Source organism: Lepisosteus platostomus, chromosome 1 (genome assembly GCF_059453375.1).
Source record: "Lepisosteus platostomus isolate fLepPlt1 chromosome 1, fLepPlt1.hap1, whole genome shotgun sequence".
NCBI lineage: Eukaryota > Metazoa > Chordata > Actinopteri > Semionotiformes > Lepisosteidae > Lepisosteus > Lepisosteus platostomus.
Window position 1 is genome coordinate 12638454 of NC_142611.1, and position 15843 is coordinate 12654296.

Genomic DNA, 15843 nt, shown 5'->3' on the forward strand with positions numbered 1-15843 from the left:
AAAAATATAAACGAGAAGGATCCATTTGACCAATCTAGCTTGTTTATTAGTAAATAATACTGGGGATATGTACAATACATCTGAGGATCTTATCTGTTTCATGAAAGAAGCCATGATATTGGTTTCAACAACATGGTTTGAAAATCTAGTTTGATGCAGGCTCCCCTGAGCCTTTGTGTTTCCGCTTATGGAGAACCTAAATTCAATTTTCAATTTTCTTTGCCGGTTAATAAATACAAATACAGCTCAATAGTTTATACAGCTTCTTCCCAACTGAGTTGTATTTCACTGTAAATGGTATTTTTTCAAGACTGAGGATTGTGTAACTCAAAAAATACCAAATTGGTTTTTCACATCTTTACCAAAAATTGTTCACATCTGAATGAACTGAAGAAGGCCACTCAATCGGTACATAGAACTCTGTGGCAACATTTAAAGTGTTATGAGAATTCTCCTTTTAAAAAGAAACTAGGCAGATATTTTTACCCTCACATTAATACAATAAATATATTAGAGATCTAACAAAATCATAATCTATTGGAATATTAAGCATTTTGTTCTTGTTGTTCTTGTTTGAAATTATGCATACCCATACTTCTCTGTTGATTCTGTATAGATAACACAATCTGTCACTCTATATCTGTACTGTGCAATCTTGTGTAAGTGAATACTGCATTTTACTGTAGCAAATTATAAATATCACTGGATAACAGCACTGGACATGCTTAATAGATGTTTTAGTTAAAGGGAACATTTTTGCAAAAACGTGCAATGATGACATAATCAACTCAGCGTTTTCAGGTTAGTTTGTTAACAAGACACTCAGACTAAACTGTACAGTAGCTGAGTCAGTTCAGTGAAAATCTCTCATATTTCCAAGTTGAACTTGAAGTGTGACTTTTAACAAAGGTCACCTCCTACCACAGCTTTGCTTGAAATCCCTATTGAAAATATACCTTTGAGCTACAACCTAAAAGGCAAGGTTATCTTTTAACCACAACAAAAATTGGTTTCAGGATGTTAATATGCTAAATTCCATTTTTAATTCTAAATGGAATAAGTATACCACTGAATGGATTTCATTCCACTAGTTGTAAATTGAATTTCTACTGAAGGTTTAAGTTGCAAATTATATAAAATTCAAATGACAGTTTAATTATTTCTTACCTAAAAAGAACAGCACTGTGAAAAGAAATGGATTCAAATCCTATTTGCCAATGACATCATTTAAAAATCAAGATATTTCGGAGTTCTGCTTTAGCGATTATTTTAAAAGCCTGGATAAACATTTATTGATTCATTTTTTAGTTTCATGGATATTTTGATGTAATGGATATTTATAGTTTCATGGATATTTTGACTTTCGTTTTTATTCTTGTGTTTCCTTCAATAGGAAGTTAACCACATGGGTAATTTGGCTACATTAGATATAATAATAATAATAATAATTGCTTACACTTATATAGCACTTTTCTGGACACTCCACTCAAAGTGCTTTACAGGTAATGGGGACTCCCCTCCACCACCACCAATGTGCAGCATCCACCTGGATGATGCGACGGCAGCCATAGTGCACCAGAACGCTCACCACACATCAGATATCAGTGGGGAGGAGAGCAGAGTGATGTAGCCAATTCATAAAGGGGGATTATTAGGAGGCCATGATTGGTAAGGGCCAATTGGAAATTTGGCCAGGACACCGGGGTTACACCCCTACTCTTTTCGAGAAGCGCCCTGGGATTTTTAATGACCACAGAGGGTCAGGACCTCGGTTTTACATCTCATCCGAAGGATGGCGCCTGTTTACAGTATAGTGTCCCCGTCACTATACTGGGACATTAGGACCCACATGGACCGCAGGGTGAGCGCCCCCTGCTGGCCCCACTAACACCTCTTCCAGCAGCAACCTTAGTTTTTCCCAGGAGGTCTCCCATCCAGGTACTGACCAGGCTCACACCTGCTTAGCTTCAGTGGGTTGCCAGTTGTGAGTTGCAGGGTGATATGGCTGCTGCTGTATATATAGATATGTAGATATACAGTATAGTCAATTCTTCTAAAATAAAGTTGAAAAATACAGTAACCAATTCTATAACAACTAGAATATTAAAATTAAAATAAACTTTTAAGATGTGATTTATTATGTTCAATATCATAAAACGTAACATAGTTTTGTTTTTTCACTCTTTGTAATCACCTGCTAAATTTTGAATATGTAAAACAATATCTGTGAAAGGCACTTGACTTTACTCATTGCAACACAGTTGTGTCTATAATTAAAGTATTGCAAAACTTGGGTACCTTCTGTAGGTAAAAACTCAGCAAGAATGATAAACCTCATTGAACATACGAATAGTATGTTATTTGGCCTATCTAGCTCACATATAGTAATAGTTAAATAGCAAATTGATCCAAGGATCATACAGACATCTCTTGAAAGAAGACAGGATATCGACTGCAACATAATTGATCTTATCTAAGATTGGAAAATTATACCAATTTTATTGATTTTTCATGCTCGTACTTTCATGCTCATATAGATTATATGCTGTACATAGATTAAAATCAAATAAAGTTAACTTAATCGACATTGTATATACCGTAGATGTGCTTGATTTTCTTTTATTTTCCACAAAGAAACGGAATAAAAATACTTTTACAATCTTGGTGTTGGTGATTTTGGTACCTAAAAATCAAAACCACAAAGCATGCAATAGCATTGCACCACATTTAAATAAAATTTTGGAGTCGCCGCTAAATTTTCCATTGCAAACCAGCACAAGCCTGGAATATCTGAAGACACCAACACGTGCATAACCAAGTCACATCTAGTTCCATAGTGTCAACCAAAGTTCTCAGTGTATGATTCCCCAACAGGCTCAATTATACACCGCCACTGCCACTGGAAACTCCACTGTTGGAAATACAGTGTACAGGCTGCACTCATACCAGGAATTTCGAAGTTCTAGGACTTCGCTGTCACTGCAGGGGAATTTTCCTACTGTCATGGGAATCCATTTTTTTAAGTCAAAAAAGTTTTTCTTCTAATTTAATAGCACTCTATATTTGCTACTACACACCAGTTTGTTCGATTTTGATAGTTACTGCATGCAAAGGCGGAATAGGAAGTCACTTGCCTGATGCAGAGTACTTATAGCTTTCCAGCAGGATGGGAGGGGAAAAGAAACACTTGAGGATAGTGTGCAGGCAACGCTGGTCCCAGGAGTCTGTCACTCTTCCACCATAGGTGATCTCACCTTTAGGAGCATTAGAGAGTATGAAATTCATTACCTAGATCAAAGACTGCCCTACTGCTGAAGCACGATTATTCACCGATGGATTCTGAGATCATAAGAATATCAAGATTGCAACACACAAAGAAGTCATTCAAGTGCAATTTTGTTTATGTACTATAATAGATTTGAACATATTTCACTCAAATATACAATTGTAATTTCTTGTTGTACAACACAATCTGCATATTCTTGTCACTTTCTAACTAAACAATAGCATCTAGACCTCGTCTTTGTGCTGATTGTAATTAGATTATGTTTTAGGGGTGTTAAAGATCTTAAGAAAACAATCGGTTTTCTCCCAAATCATTCAAAAGGGTTAGCCTTAAGAATGTTTTTGACATCCTAAAATCTCATGTCAAAACTGTACCTGATTCTTTGAGCACTTTAAAAATCTTTCATCATTCTCATTCTGCTGCAGGCTGCCAATTCACTGGGGTTCTCTGGTTTTAATGTGTGTAAAAACCGTACTGTCGTATTTTAAAGAGCGTATGGAACTTGCTACAGTATGTTATTTTACCCATTTCTAATTTATTGCCCAGCCAGTGTTTTGTGCTGTTTACACTGCCACCCATGATAGCACATCAGGAATTATATCCTTGTCCTATAAATTATTCTCTATGTAACATGTCAGAAAAAGAAAATAAAAACTCAATACTGGCCACACTTAATTTACTGTGGCACTTTTATTATATGCAAGGTGTATTTTCTAAGACAATATTGTTGAAAAAAAGTAGCAACCAATCTTAATTTATTTTCCACATACTAGCTTATTGATGCCAAACAGATAGTACACAAAATACATTAGACAACTTATTTCCATAAACTCTCATTTTCATTGACTTAATTTGAGAACTCAGGCAGACTAAGTCAATCAAAATATATTATCTCATGAAAATTGCAGTGAAGTTTGTGCCAAAAGGCAAATTTATTGGAACTGTCAACATAGAAGGCTATAATAGAACATAAGAAAATTAATTAATATAGGAATATAAGACATAGAAATAGTATTTATATTTAGTCCTTAAAATACTAGGCTGAAACAGAACTTGTCCAACAACTGAAAAATACTCAGAAAATAGATAGATACTTTATTAATCTCACGAGGGAAATTGCAGAAAATATCAACTTTTGAGGAATTCAAAGCATGAAGTCAATGTACAGTATGTGCAAGGGAAAATAGTACGATTCTTTAAATTTGTTAATTTGTACAAAATGGTGTTCAAACAGGAATATGATTATATCATCCAATATAAAGCATAGCTTGTCAGAAAAAAAAGTGTCTTAAAATAAGTTATTTTTGACAAAAAAAAAATCAAAATTCAAGATTGTGGGTTATTTATGTGGGTAGATATACTGTACAGTGTTAGGTAATAAGTATGATTGTTCTTAATATATTACTGTATTGCAGTTATTATTTTGATTGTAAGAAGAAACAAGATAAGTAAATTTCAGCTTATAAATAATGCAGTGATATGCAGATACCTCACCTGTAATGTAGATAAGTGCATCCCAGGGGATCTCTCCTTCTTGGCAATAGAGGTTTAGGTTGAGGAGAGCACACTCTCTATCACTGTCATTAAACTCATAGCGAATATTCCAGCCAAGTGGCCCAAACTTTTTCCTTTCCTGTAATTTAACAAAATATTAAAAAGCAACACTTACTCCTTGACATCAATTATCCTTTGTTAGTATTGTTATTAGCCATAAAAGATTCCATATAATACAAATAATTAGAGAGACCCCACATCATCTATCAGAGAAAAAGTTAATGTCTAGACAGAGTATGAGAGGCAAACCATGCTGTATGCTTGTACAGTATGTTATTTAAAAAAACACAATACCATAAATTCAAAAGCGGTTTCATTTCAACTATTTAATGATGTATATACTGTATTTACCTAGAGTCTATTCTTAGTCACACACTAAGTGTAATATCATGTATAATCAATTTTATATGCATGATAGGATCTTGCCTTAAGTGAGAGTTGTTTCCAATTTACCCTGTATAGTAGTTATATATGATGAGTGTAGGATGGAAATCACAGAAAGAAACGAAGGAAGGAAGAAAATGTTACAAAGACCTACGAGAAGCAGCGTGGCGGTGTTCTCCAGAAAACACACGTTAGCCAAGAGGTAATGCAGACATAAGAAGAGAGAATGGCAAAATCAAAAGTTACAGGAAATTGAGAAGTTATACCATAACAATGATACCATAACGTGATTGGCGATGAAAGAAAGATACTCAAACGATGGGTGGAGTACTTTGAAGAACTGCTGAATGACATCGGCGAGATGGATGAGCGTCAGGGGAAGATGAGATAACGGCTGTGATGCTGAAATATGGGGGAGAAGAACTGGCGAACAGCCTATACAAGCTAATAAGCGGGATATGGGTGGAAGAAAATATGCCGGACGAATGGAGTGTTACCCTTGTTTGCCTCATTCACTAAAAGGAGTCAAAACTAGACTGCTTGAAGTACCATGGGATCTCCCTGCTGAATGTTGCATATAAGGTTTTCACAAAAGTACTACCCAGTTGCTTAGAAGCCCACGCTGAGCATCCTTGGAGACTACCAGTGTGGGTTTCGATGTAACCGGTCAATGATGGATCATATATTCACTATCAGATGCATCTTAGAGAAGTGCTATGAATATAACACTGATTGTCCATCAACCATTCATAGATTACAAGCAAGCATATGATAGTGTTGATAGAGCATACTTGTACCAGATGCTAGGACAGCTAGGACTAGTGCAGAAGTTGATCAGGCTGGTAAAGATGACCATGACCAAAACAAGTGGTAAGGTGCAGGTGCAGAACCAAGTATCATGCGAGTTTCATCTGAGATGAGGCCTTAGAGAAGGAGATGCACTCTCCTGTTTACTATTCAGCTTGGTTCTAGAATCAGTGATACGGAACATTGATATCAACAGAGGAGGGACAGTATTTAGCCTTTGTGGATGACGTCGATTTGTTGGGTAGGAACGTCTGGACACTTAAAGAAAACTTTATTCAGCTGGAAATATGGCGAAGACCAAATACATGGTGATGACCAGGAAGGACACCATCACCAGCAATGCACCGCTCCAAATCCAGGGCTACCAGTTCGAGTCAGTCAGTACTTTTATATGCCTGGGTTCACTGATCTCCGAGAAAAATGAAATCAGCCTGGAAATTAGTGAGAGAATCAATGCAGGAAATCAATGTTACTTTAGTGTGCAGGACCTGATGGAGACCAGACTTTTGTCAAGGAGGGTAAAGAAGGTGATATATCGGATCGTTATTCGCCCCGTGGTTACCTACACAGCGGAGACATAGGTGCTGACAAAAAGAGATGCATAACTCATCTTAATACTTGGGAGAGGAAGATCCTCAGAAAGATCTATGGGCCAGTTCAGGAAGGAGGAGAGTGGCGAATAAGAACCAACATTGAGCTCTACAAAGTGTATGAGGATCCCCCGATAACCGGGGAGGAAAGAGCAGCACGACTACGCTGGCTTGGAAATCTAGAGCAGATAGAAAGGGGTATGGAGAGTCTTCCATCAAAAGCTGGAAGGAAGGTGGCTTCAAGGGCATCCCCGCAAGAGGTGGATGGACGATGTTGAAGGAGACCTCAGAAAGTTGAGAGTGAGAGAATGGCGAAGAGTGGCTCAGGACGGAGATGAGTGGAGGCCAGGGCTCTACTAGGGCCATAGTGCCATGGGGTTAGGTTAGGTTAGTAGTTATATAAAAAAGTGTCTTGCCCTGTAAAACAGGAACATTTACGTGAAAATAAAATTCTAATTTAATATTTTGTTTGAAAATTAATCAAATAAACATAAATTAAATATCAAAGAAAAACAATATAGAAAATGCTTTGGTAGCTTAGAGTGTGTTGCTCTGTAGTTTTTAAATTGCAAAGCATACAGTAAGTTGTTAATAGTATGAAAAAAACTGAATTGACATCTCTAGCAAATGCACATCAATAGGAATGTGTACAATCCACATACATGGTAAGACAAAAAAAGAGAGAAAGTGCATTTCTCATGGGTAATGGTGTAAGTTCTCCAAAAGCTATATGATTAACCCTGAAATTAAATGAGAATCCTTGCCTGGATTTAACAAGGACAATAAGTTGAACATATTTTTCAGAATTAAATGTGGCACTAAGAACATCAATTTAATATGATCTAAAAATCAAGGAAACTAAAATATTTCTGTTTTAAAATGTTTAAGGGATTAGTCTTTTTAATATTCTAAAAACATATTTGAAATCTCTTAAAACCAAAGACTCTGAGGAATTTATGTCCCTTACTCTGGAACTGTACTCTGTATGTGTGAAGAAATAGTATAACACAAATCTATACCTGAATTATAGCATGGAAAAAGCAGATTCCAAAAACAATTTTCCTCCACTTTCTTCCAAGAATGTGTTCTTCAAAAAATGTGTTTGAGATTTCTGTAAAGGCTCTTCGAATGTTTGCCCTCAGTCCTTTTGGGGGCTCATTGGTTACCTAAAGAAAAAGGGGGTAATGTAGTAGCCATTGGCCTGTAAAGATTTTTCCTCAATACAGGTTTTGGATGCATATTAAGTTTTTCTATGTTTTAATGAGCAGTTAAAAAGAGAATTCCATAATTGTAAGTGGCATACAATTTGCAGTTGCCAGCTTTCATATTAATAGAGCAGCTTATTTTTTAAAGGCAACTGCTTATTTATTTTTCTTTCTTGTATAATCTTCCCCAGAGCAATTCTTGACAACCTTATTAACATTTTAATCAAATAAATTAACATCAGCTACACCTTTTACGACACAGACAGCTTAAGGGGCTAATTAAAACCACTGGTATTTTCTTAGCAGGCAAGAATAAAATCCAGGAATACGGTCAAAAACAATTTACACTTTACAATAGGCAAGGGTTTCTAAGTCAGTATTGGAGGAACCCATTCTTGTTATGAGTTAACAATTAGGCCCTCAAACTTGTTTTACTGTTTTGCTCATTTCCATCTGGCTTAAGTTTCTCTATGTCTTTTCACTTAACGGTTTTCTTTTTTTGCTTTATTCAGCATCATGAAAGGAAACAGGAATCTTGGCTAATTAGGGGTCTTGGTTAATTGCCCACGACTGACCTAGGTGCCTAGCTTTCTGACCTTGTTTACACTTTATATAGTAATAAACTAACCAATCATTAAAATCTATGCTTTTGCATGGAAATTCTGCTCATCTTCAAGAACAAAAGCCTGTTGATGTTCATAAAGTGAGTGAGTGACTAGGTTAACCTGTTAACTTTGTCTATCTTTTCATTATACAGTTGTAATAAAGAAATCTCCAGCTTTATTTATCAGAGTCATGTGGTTTACTGAGAAAAGGGTCTAACACTATTTTTTAATAAATCCTGGAAAATGGCTCCAGGATTCAACTGACGTTGTGCTTCTTCTACCTTTCAGTGAGACAATTAGAGCACATTGAAAACAATTTTACACACACCATTACTTTCTATGATGTTTAGAGAGATATTAAAAGTGCATGGTATTTGAATAGTAAGTGATATCAAACCCAGAATGTATATACAGTACAATACATTAAGACATAACAACCACAAAAACAATAATAAATGCTATTTTGACAAACTGTATCAAAAGATCCTGCCGGGCAATTTTTAAAAATTCAAAATCATGACCCAGGATTTGTCTTTTTCTAATACTACATGTATTTTATTTACTGTAGCTGTAAAAATGAACAGGTTAACTCAAGCTTAGTGTCAATCAATAAACAAGACAGTGAAAGAAGATAAAATGCTCCTAGTGTACAAGTTGGCAGTGTGGAGAATTGTTCAGGCCTCTGAAAGTGTAACTAGAAAGTTGTAGGTTTAATTTCCAGATGGATGTACTGCTGTAGTACCCTTGAGTATGCACTTAACACATGTTGCTACAGTAAAAATACCAAAGTGTATAATTATCCTAAATTAAATTACATTAATATTAGTAATAGTGTGGGTCCTTACTGATTTTTAATGGAAAGCACTTACTGCATTCACTCACACATATTGGAATAATGTTGTCCTGTAGGTAACTTGGGAGATTATATTAACCTTTAGGAAAGGTTAAATAGGTTAAACCATAATAATTTAAGTCATTAGAATCTCAGAAGAAATGTCAACCATAAACTCCTGCACCACTACTTGGACATTTTTTTTACAATTTCTGCTGAGTGATTGCCAAACAAAGCAAACATTTTACTTTCTATTTCTATATTTCGCATTTACTTGAGAAATGTTCACACATACTGTACTGTATTGTAGATCAGCTAAAGTTTCTGAAGACAGTGCTTAATGTGCCACAGAAGGTTTTTTAGGACAACTTTCTAAACGTTTTCGTTTTAGTGGATAAAAAAAATCATTTTTAACTTAAAATAACCTTCAACAAAAATTGTAAGCTAAAACTAAATTTAAGTGGAAAAATGTTAATTTTTCTTTACCACAATGACAAGTACTCTAAATTCTGAAGGAATGTCTGAAGGAAAGACACTAAACAAAGTAAAATCAAAATTGCTATGAAATCAAATCAGTATTCTGACTGTACGAGGATTGCTAAATAATAAACGTTACTATAGTTCCTGTGCATTAAAATCCCCATGTCATTTCTATCTCAGCAAAGGTAGTTTCAGTTTAAACTAAAACCTTGACCAACCCACCAAAAAAAATATTCATTTACGTTTACTCTACAAACAACTATCCCCAACTTTCACTGCTATTGTACATTGTTTATCATTCTTATTGCAATATTTACAATTACTTAAGATATACTGTAACACCTTTGATCATCCTTTGATACTACACGGAGACATTTTAGCGGCACTATATCCTAACTTTCCCCTTGTGCTTGAGCAGAAATTTAGATCAGCCCTAAGAAATACCGCACAATACAAATTCTACTAGAATGTCCATCTTCGTAAAAAGATGATTATAAACTGCAAAGGAGTTGAACTTGAGGTTACACTATTTCCCCAAAGCTTTCATTATTCTCCATAAAATATCAGGCTTCCAGGTGAGGCCAGCTTCTCACTCCAAAACTCAAACAACACTAGATGTTACAGAACAAATGTTGCTGTTGATTTTAATGCACTAGGCATTCTGTAAAAACTGTTACTGAAGATGTTGAGCCAGAACTCCTTTTTCTAATAACATGACCCTGATGTGATGGAAATCCCTGTATCTGCCAGGATCATACAGTAGATAATTTGTGCATGTCTAGGGATATTTCTCTATGAGCTGCTTATGATATAAAGTAGATAGCAGCCTATGTAACACACCAATGCACCACCCCATGTGAGCCAAGATCGTGGAAGTACTGTTGTGTGGTTGATTTTCTAAGTGCAGAAATGATATGATAAACAAAAATGATTAGTACAGTGTATTACTGAACTAAACACTGAAACATTTGAGAAACATCAGAACGTATAAAACAGATTAATAAAGAATTACTGCTCATTCAAATTACAGCCCATATATCTAGGAAACATATAGCAAGATTAATCACTGTAAAACATGTTTAATCTCAGGTTCTTTAGAAAGTTACACTCTAAATCCTCATCCTGCTAACATGATCTTCTAGAATGACATCATCCAGATTGCCTGGATCTTCATTTTAGAGCTTTCTACAAGATTCTGCAACTAAAAATTAAAAGACTACCTTTGGTTTTGCGATATGTTCTTCATTACTTCATTTTAGCCAAGAGCAACATTACTTTTCATATTTTATTAAACAAGCTTGTTGCATTATGGTTAGCTGAATTCTTATTTTTTGCTTTGTGTGTTTAAGATACCAAAAAACAAAAGGCAAAAAAATAAACTGACATATTACTGTATAAACGTGTTAAGGTTTGATTAAACATGACACATAATGTGCATATACAGCAAAAACTTAGTATAAATGTAAAAGAGTATAAATGTGTCTCAATCGTGATTGAGGAGCTAAGTTGTACAGTACATTACCTTGACTGAATTCTGCAGAACAGTCACTGGAAAGATTTTTGTTGGCATGGAGCTTAAAAATAACCTGAAGTTTTCATGAATTGTTGTGTCTGAAAAAAAAACATGAAAAAGCAACAAAAAATAAAACTCAAATTTAAATGTCAATATGTTTGAAAGGCATTTTATACACTCCAATGATATCTGAAAAGCAAAGGACCATTAAATAAATTGATTTTCCATTAAGGACATTAACACAAATTTCTCCGAAGTAAATAAATATCTGTAAGTCAGAATATAGAACTGTAAAAATAGTTTACATGGTATTCAGACTTTTATTGTTGTTGTTTTTGGTTTATTTTAAGGTTTTTGGGAAGAATACATGAGAATGAATAATTTGGGAAATAAGTGGGGGTGGGGGGAATTTGATATTTTGAAAAATTGCTAAAACAAATTCACAGTATGTAGACAGGACAGATAGTGTGGATCTCTACAAGATTGAAAAAACATGAAAATATGTCTTATATGTTTACAGTTTGTAGATATTTTAAAGAGAAAGTCAGGATGTCACCCCAAAGTATGACCCACCACCTCCAAAGTTTTCTGTAACACTGGCTTAAAAAGAATATCGTTTACCACTGGTATACCAGTGCAGCCCTGAAAAGCCAGACGTTTGCTGCTTAATGCATACAATTTCTCATACTAAAATTGCATGATCTGTCTAGTGTTGTTCTCCTCATGAATATATTGATTATACAGTATCTCTAAGCTCCAAGCATACATTGTTATAGAGACCTGAACAGGCAGCCTCACTCAGAAGTCCCTTCTCAGAGGATTTGTGATTTCTCTTTTCATTATGCTGCAGACAGGAATGATACTGAGCCCTTACAATATTTTCTATTGTTCCTCGGAGCTAAGGCAAGTCTCTTGCCCATCACCCCTGTGTTTTGCCTACACTAAAGCTGGAGCAATGGAGAATGTACACGTAGCAAATTTAGAACACATACTTGTAAAGCCCAAAAAATAATTCCATTCTTCAGTGCCATAAAATAGTCTTTGGAAAGCCTCTCGGGCATAAAGGGTTTGCTTTTTAACATCATAATAATCCCAGCACAAAGTCACACTTAAATTATTTAAAATAGACTACAGTTTTGACTACATTCGTTTTTTTTCTAATTGGAAAAAAAATCAATAGACAAAATTGCTAGGCGTTGAGTGTCTTCACTGTGCACCCACCAGAAATACACTCTAGACTATGATTCTGATTAAATACATTTGCTACACTGCTACAGTTTTGTGCCAGAAGTGTAATAGTGCCTGACATTATAACGTGTTTATGTGGCTGAGTAAGCCACAAAATAAAAAGAGATACTCTGGTGATCACAAAAAGTTGCAGGGAAATGTCTGAAAACACATAATCTTTCCAGAAAATAATTGTTAATGCCAATTCTTCCAGTCTTGGCTGCTTTTCAGAGGCTACAGTAGTTTTGCAAGATTCAAACATTATGAACACATAGAAATGGATTCATTTTACAGATAAAAAATAATTTTAAAAGAATGACATTCAACAATTATTGTGAAATGAAGAAAAATATTCCAAATGTTTAGGATATTGGAACCCTATGGAGCCTCAATACCTCCTACAGTGTACACAAATGATGTATGATGGAACAATACAGTATGTAGCAATAATGTGGTGGAAAATAGCTGAGGCACTGTCTAGAGAGCCTCTGGAAATACAACTTTCCCAAAGCTGGCCTTATTTTCCTTTCATCTCCCAGGATGAAAGCCCTCTCTGACCTAGCTGAAGATGTAATGCACCTTACAAGAAATTATAAACAAGAATCACCTATCTTAGTTTTGTTTTGTCAGAATAAAATAGGTCTAGGATGATGTGAGTGTCAGTGATAAAATTGAAAAGGTGGGTAGTAATGTCTGCTGTGTAGAGTCCCTATACAGTCCCTGTGTAGAGTCAGTTGGATTATCACACTCACTGGGTTCTGTGAAACTTTTGATCAGTTCTTCCATCGCCAGCATCCAGGACACAGCAAGGTGGCAGTTCTGCAGAAATATCCAATTGCCAGTGTTGAGGGCTTCCTTTATCATTTTCTCAGCAATGGGACCTTGGCCTTGCCCAAGTGATATAGATTGTACCCTGAAATTAAAGAAAAACATCTAATAAAAATAAAGGTGATACATACAATTCATACACATGCACACCCGTCTTTAACATAACATTTTAGTGGAGTCCCCATTACATGTAAAGCGCTTTGAGCTGAGTGTTCAGAAAAGCGTTATATAAGTGTAAGAAATTATTAATTATTATTATTCTGTCATTTCTGAGTCACATCAGTTCTAAGACCACAAACAGATCAGTCCAAAAAAGTTACGCAAGAAGCTACAGTTAAATGTAATAGTGTAATAGTGGAGTGTTAGGGTATTCAGGTAGTACTTGTAACTGAAATAAAAATACAGTACTGTATGTGAGTGACAAGCTATTTAGTACTTAGATGGGAGGATACAAGATCTTAGTAATTTTTAATCAAGTCTTATCATAATCATAGATTACTTAATAGGAAAACTCATCAATAGTAGTTACAATTCCTAACTGTTGGGGATGACATTTTTACAAGTGTACAACGTAAGTGACTGAAATGCTCTTGTCATTGGTTTACATTTTATCTATGCCATGGATCAGATCAGCTATCAATAATTCCTTGTGTGGAAATATATTTTAAAAAGTCCATGTATTCTATCAGATGCAACATCAAGACAATTGTTAAAATATTAACTGTTAAAATATCAAGTGTTCTGCTAATCAAGTCTTTAGATCTGTAGATTTGTGTTGGGCTCCTACCTGTCCAAATAATCTCGCTCTTTGGCAAATCTCTGGAAAGCTCCCATGGGGTCAGAGCCCGTACTCAAGATGAATACAAGCGGAGTAGAAGGAGACATATCATTGTACAAAGTGGCCAAGTCTACTGGAGGATTCTCAACAAACTGTTTTCCAAGGCTTTCTATCACAAAGTCTGTGACAGCAAACACCACCTACAGGGAAAAATAAATAACTCAACAGGGCATACTGTACTTCTTAATACTTAATACCTCACGTGACATTTAACATTTTGTCTGGATATAAAGGTATAATAAATGTATATTAGGTTTTCAAACTGAGACATTTCTCTTTTTGGAAAAAAATAAATACTAACTATATTCAGGATGCCATATGTTAACATACTGTACAGATGTTGTTATAAAAAGATAGCAGCAGATAAAGCAGAAAAACAGTTTTTGAACTATATGGAACTATGGCGCTAGACCCATTTGTAGAAGAAGATATATTAATACTCAGAAAAGAAAGAAAGGAAATAAAAGAAATTGTTTTCCTGTGTCAGTTTAATCCTATATATTGCTCTCTATACCATGTACAAATCTATAAAGCCTACAATTCATTCAGTAATTAAACTTAGGATGTTTTTTTCAAAGCACAATGTTACTTGCTCTTAAACACATTCGATGAAAAACATCTATTTAGAGATCAGAACAACCAGATAGTCCACAGCACTGTGTGAAGATTACACAATAACACTTTCACAGATTGCATGGATATTGAACACAGATGTACCTACTGTATACCTACAGTGACTAACAATCATACTGGTGTCACGGACGTCCAAAGGGACTAACCGTGGGGAGCAGGAGAGCAGAAAAAGACCCATATGCGTAGCGGCGAGACGGGGAAAAGGCCCGGGCTCATAGTGCAAAGAGTTCAGGAATGCCGTATAGAAACCTATGCCCTCAGGGAGCGGACGTGGGGCGCCCTGGTGCTAGGCGGGTCTCAGGACATCCGAACGTCAATGCTGAGCGAGGACAGAGTGCAAGACCCGGAAATATATAGCCCAAGGAAGAGAGGGACAGGAAGGACAGCAGACCGGAAACTAGGGACAGGACAGAGAAGGAGCGCCCTCTGGCTGCAGAGGGCGTGATAACTGGCTTCCTTTATTTGAAACTGTATAATCCTTTAATGTGTGTAGTATAATAAACTTTGTTTATTAAATTGTACTTGATATGTTTTTGACAATTGGTTCATCTGAAAGAGTAATAATAAGGGTCCCTGAAAATTATCTGAGCTCAATCAGTTATGTTTGTAACACCCACATTAATAGATGGAGTAATGTTCTAAATTCAATTAGATGTTAGAGATCAAACAAGCACGGTAGCTCACAGAATTGTCTAAGTGTAACATACCTTTTCCTCCACAAAGCTTTTAATAAGGATGAGCTTTTGGAACAATCCCAGTCTCTCATCCCAGTGACCTCTGATGGCATCAGTCTGTTTTTCCTCTGTCTTTTCTGCTGAGAATGGTGGCAATTCAGAGATGTAGCCTTCCCAAGACTCCGGATTGAGAGAGATTTCAAGACGCCCTAGAAAATATGTATACTTTCAAAACATTTTCTTTGTCTGATGTTCAAGTGAATATTCATGTAGCAAAACATACTGGATTTCAGAAATAGGCCGGTCATCGTGTATTTAATTAAATTTTTAGATATTTAATGTTTAACTGAAAAGGAAAGTGCTCTTTAATGATCTAGAAGTCAATGT

The 15843-nt window shown here is 35.5% G+C and overlaps 1 protein-coding gene across 1 annotated transcript in view; it reads right to left on the reverse strand.

The window, feature by feature from the left end:
* Positions 1-15843, reverse strand: part of dnah6 (dynein, axonemal, heavy chain 6) — a 115459-nt gene that overhangs the window by 12014 nt on the left and 87602 nt on the right. Inside the window, exons 63-69 of the mRNA XM_088624575.1 lie at positions 15490-15665; positions 14099-14289; positions 13236-13396; positions 11266-11354; positions 7641-7787; positions 4776-4919; positions 3135-3249 (exon numbers count right to left, since the gene is read on the reverse strand). Of these exons, the coding sequence (XP_088480701.1) occupies positions 3135-3249; positions 4776-4919; positions 7641-7787; positions 11266-11354; positions 13236-13396; positions 14099-14289; positions 15490-15665 (1023 nt within the window). The remainder of the gene's footprint in view (positions 1-3134; positions 3250-4775; positions 4920-7640; positions 7788-11265; positions 11355-13235; positions 13397-14098; positions 14290-15489; positions 15666-15843) is intronic.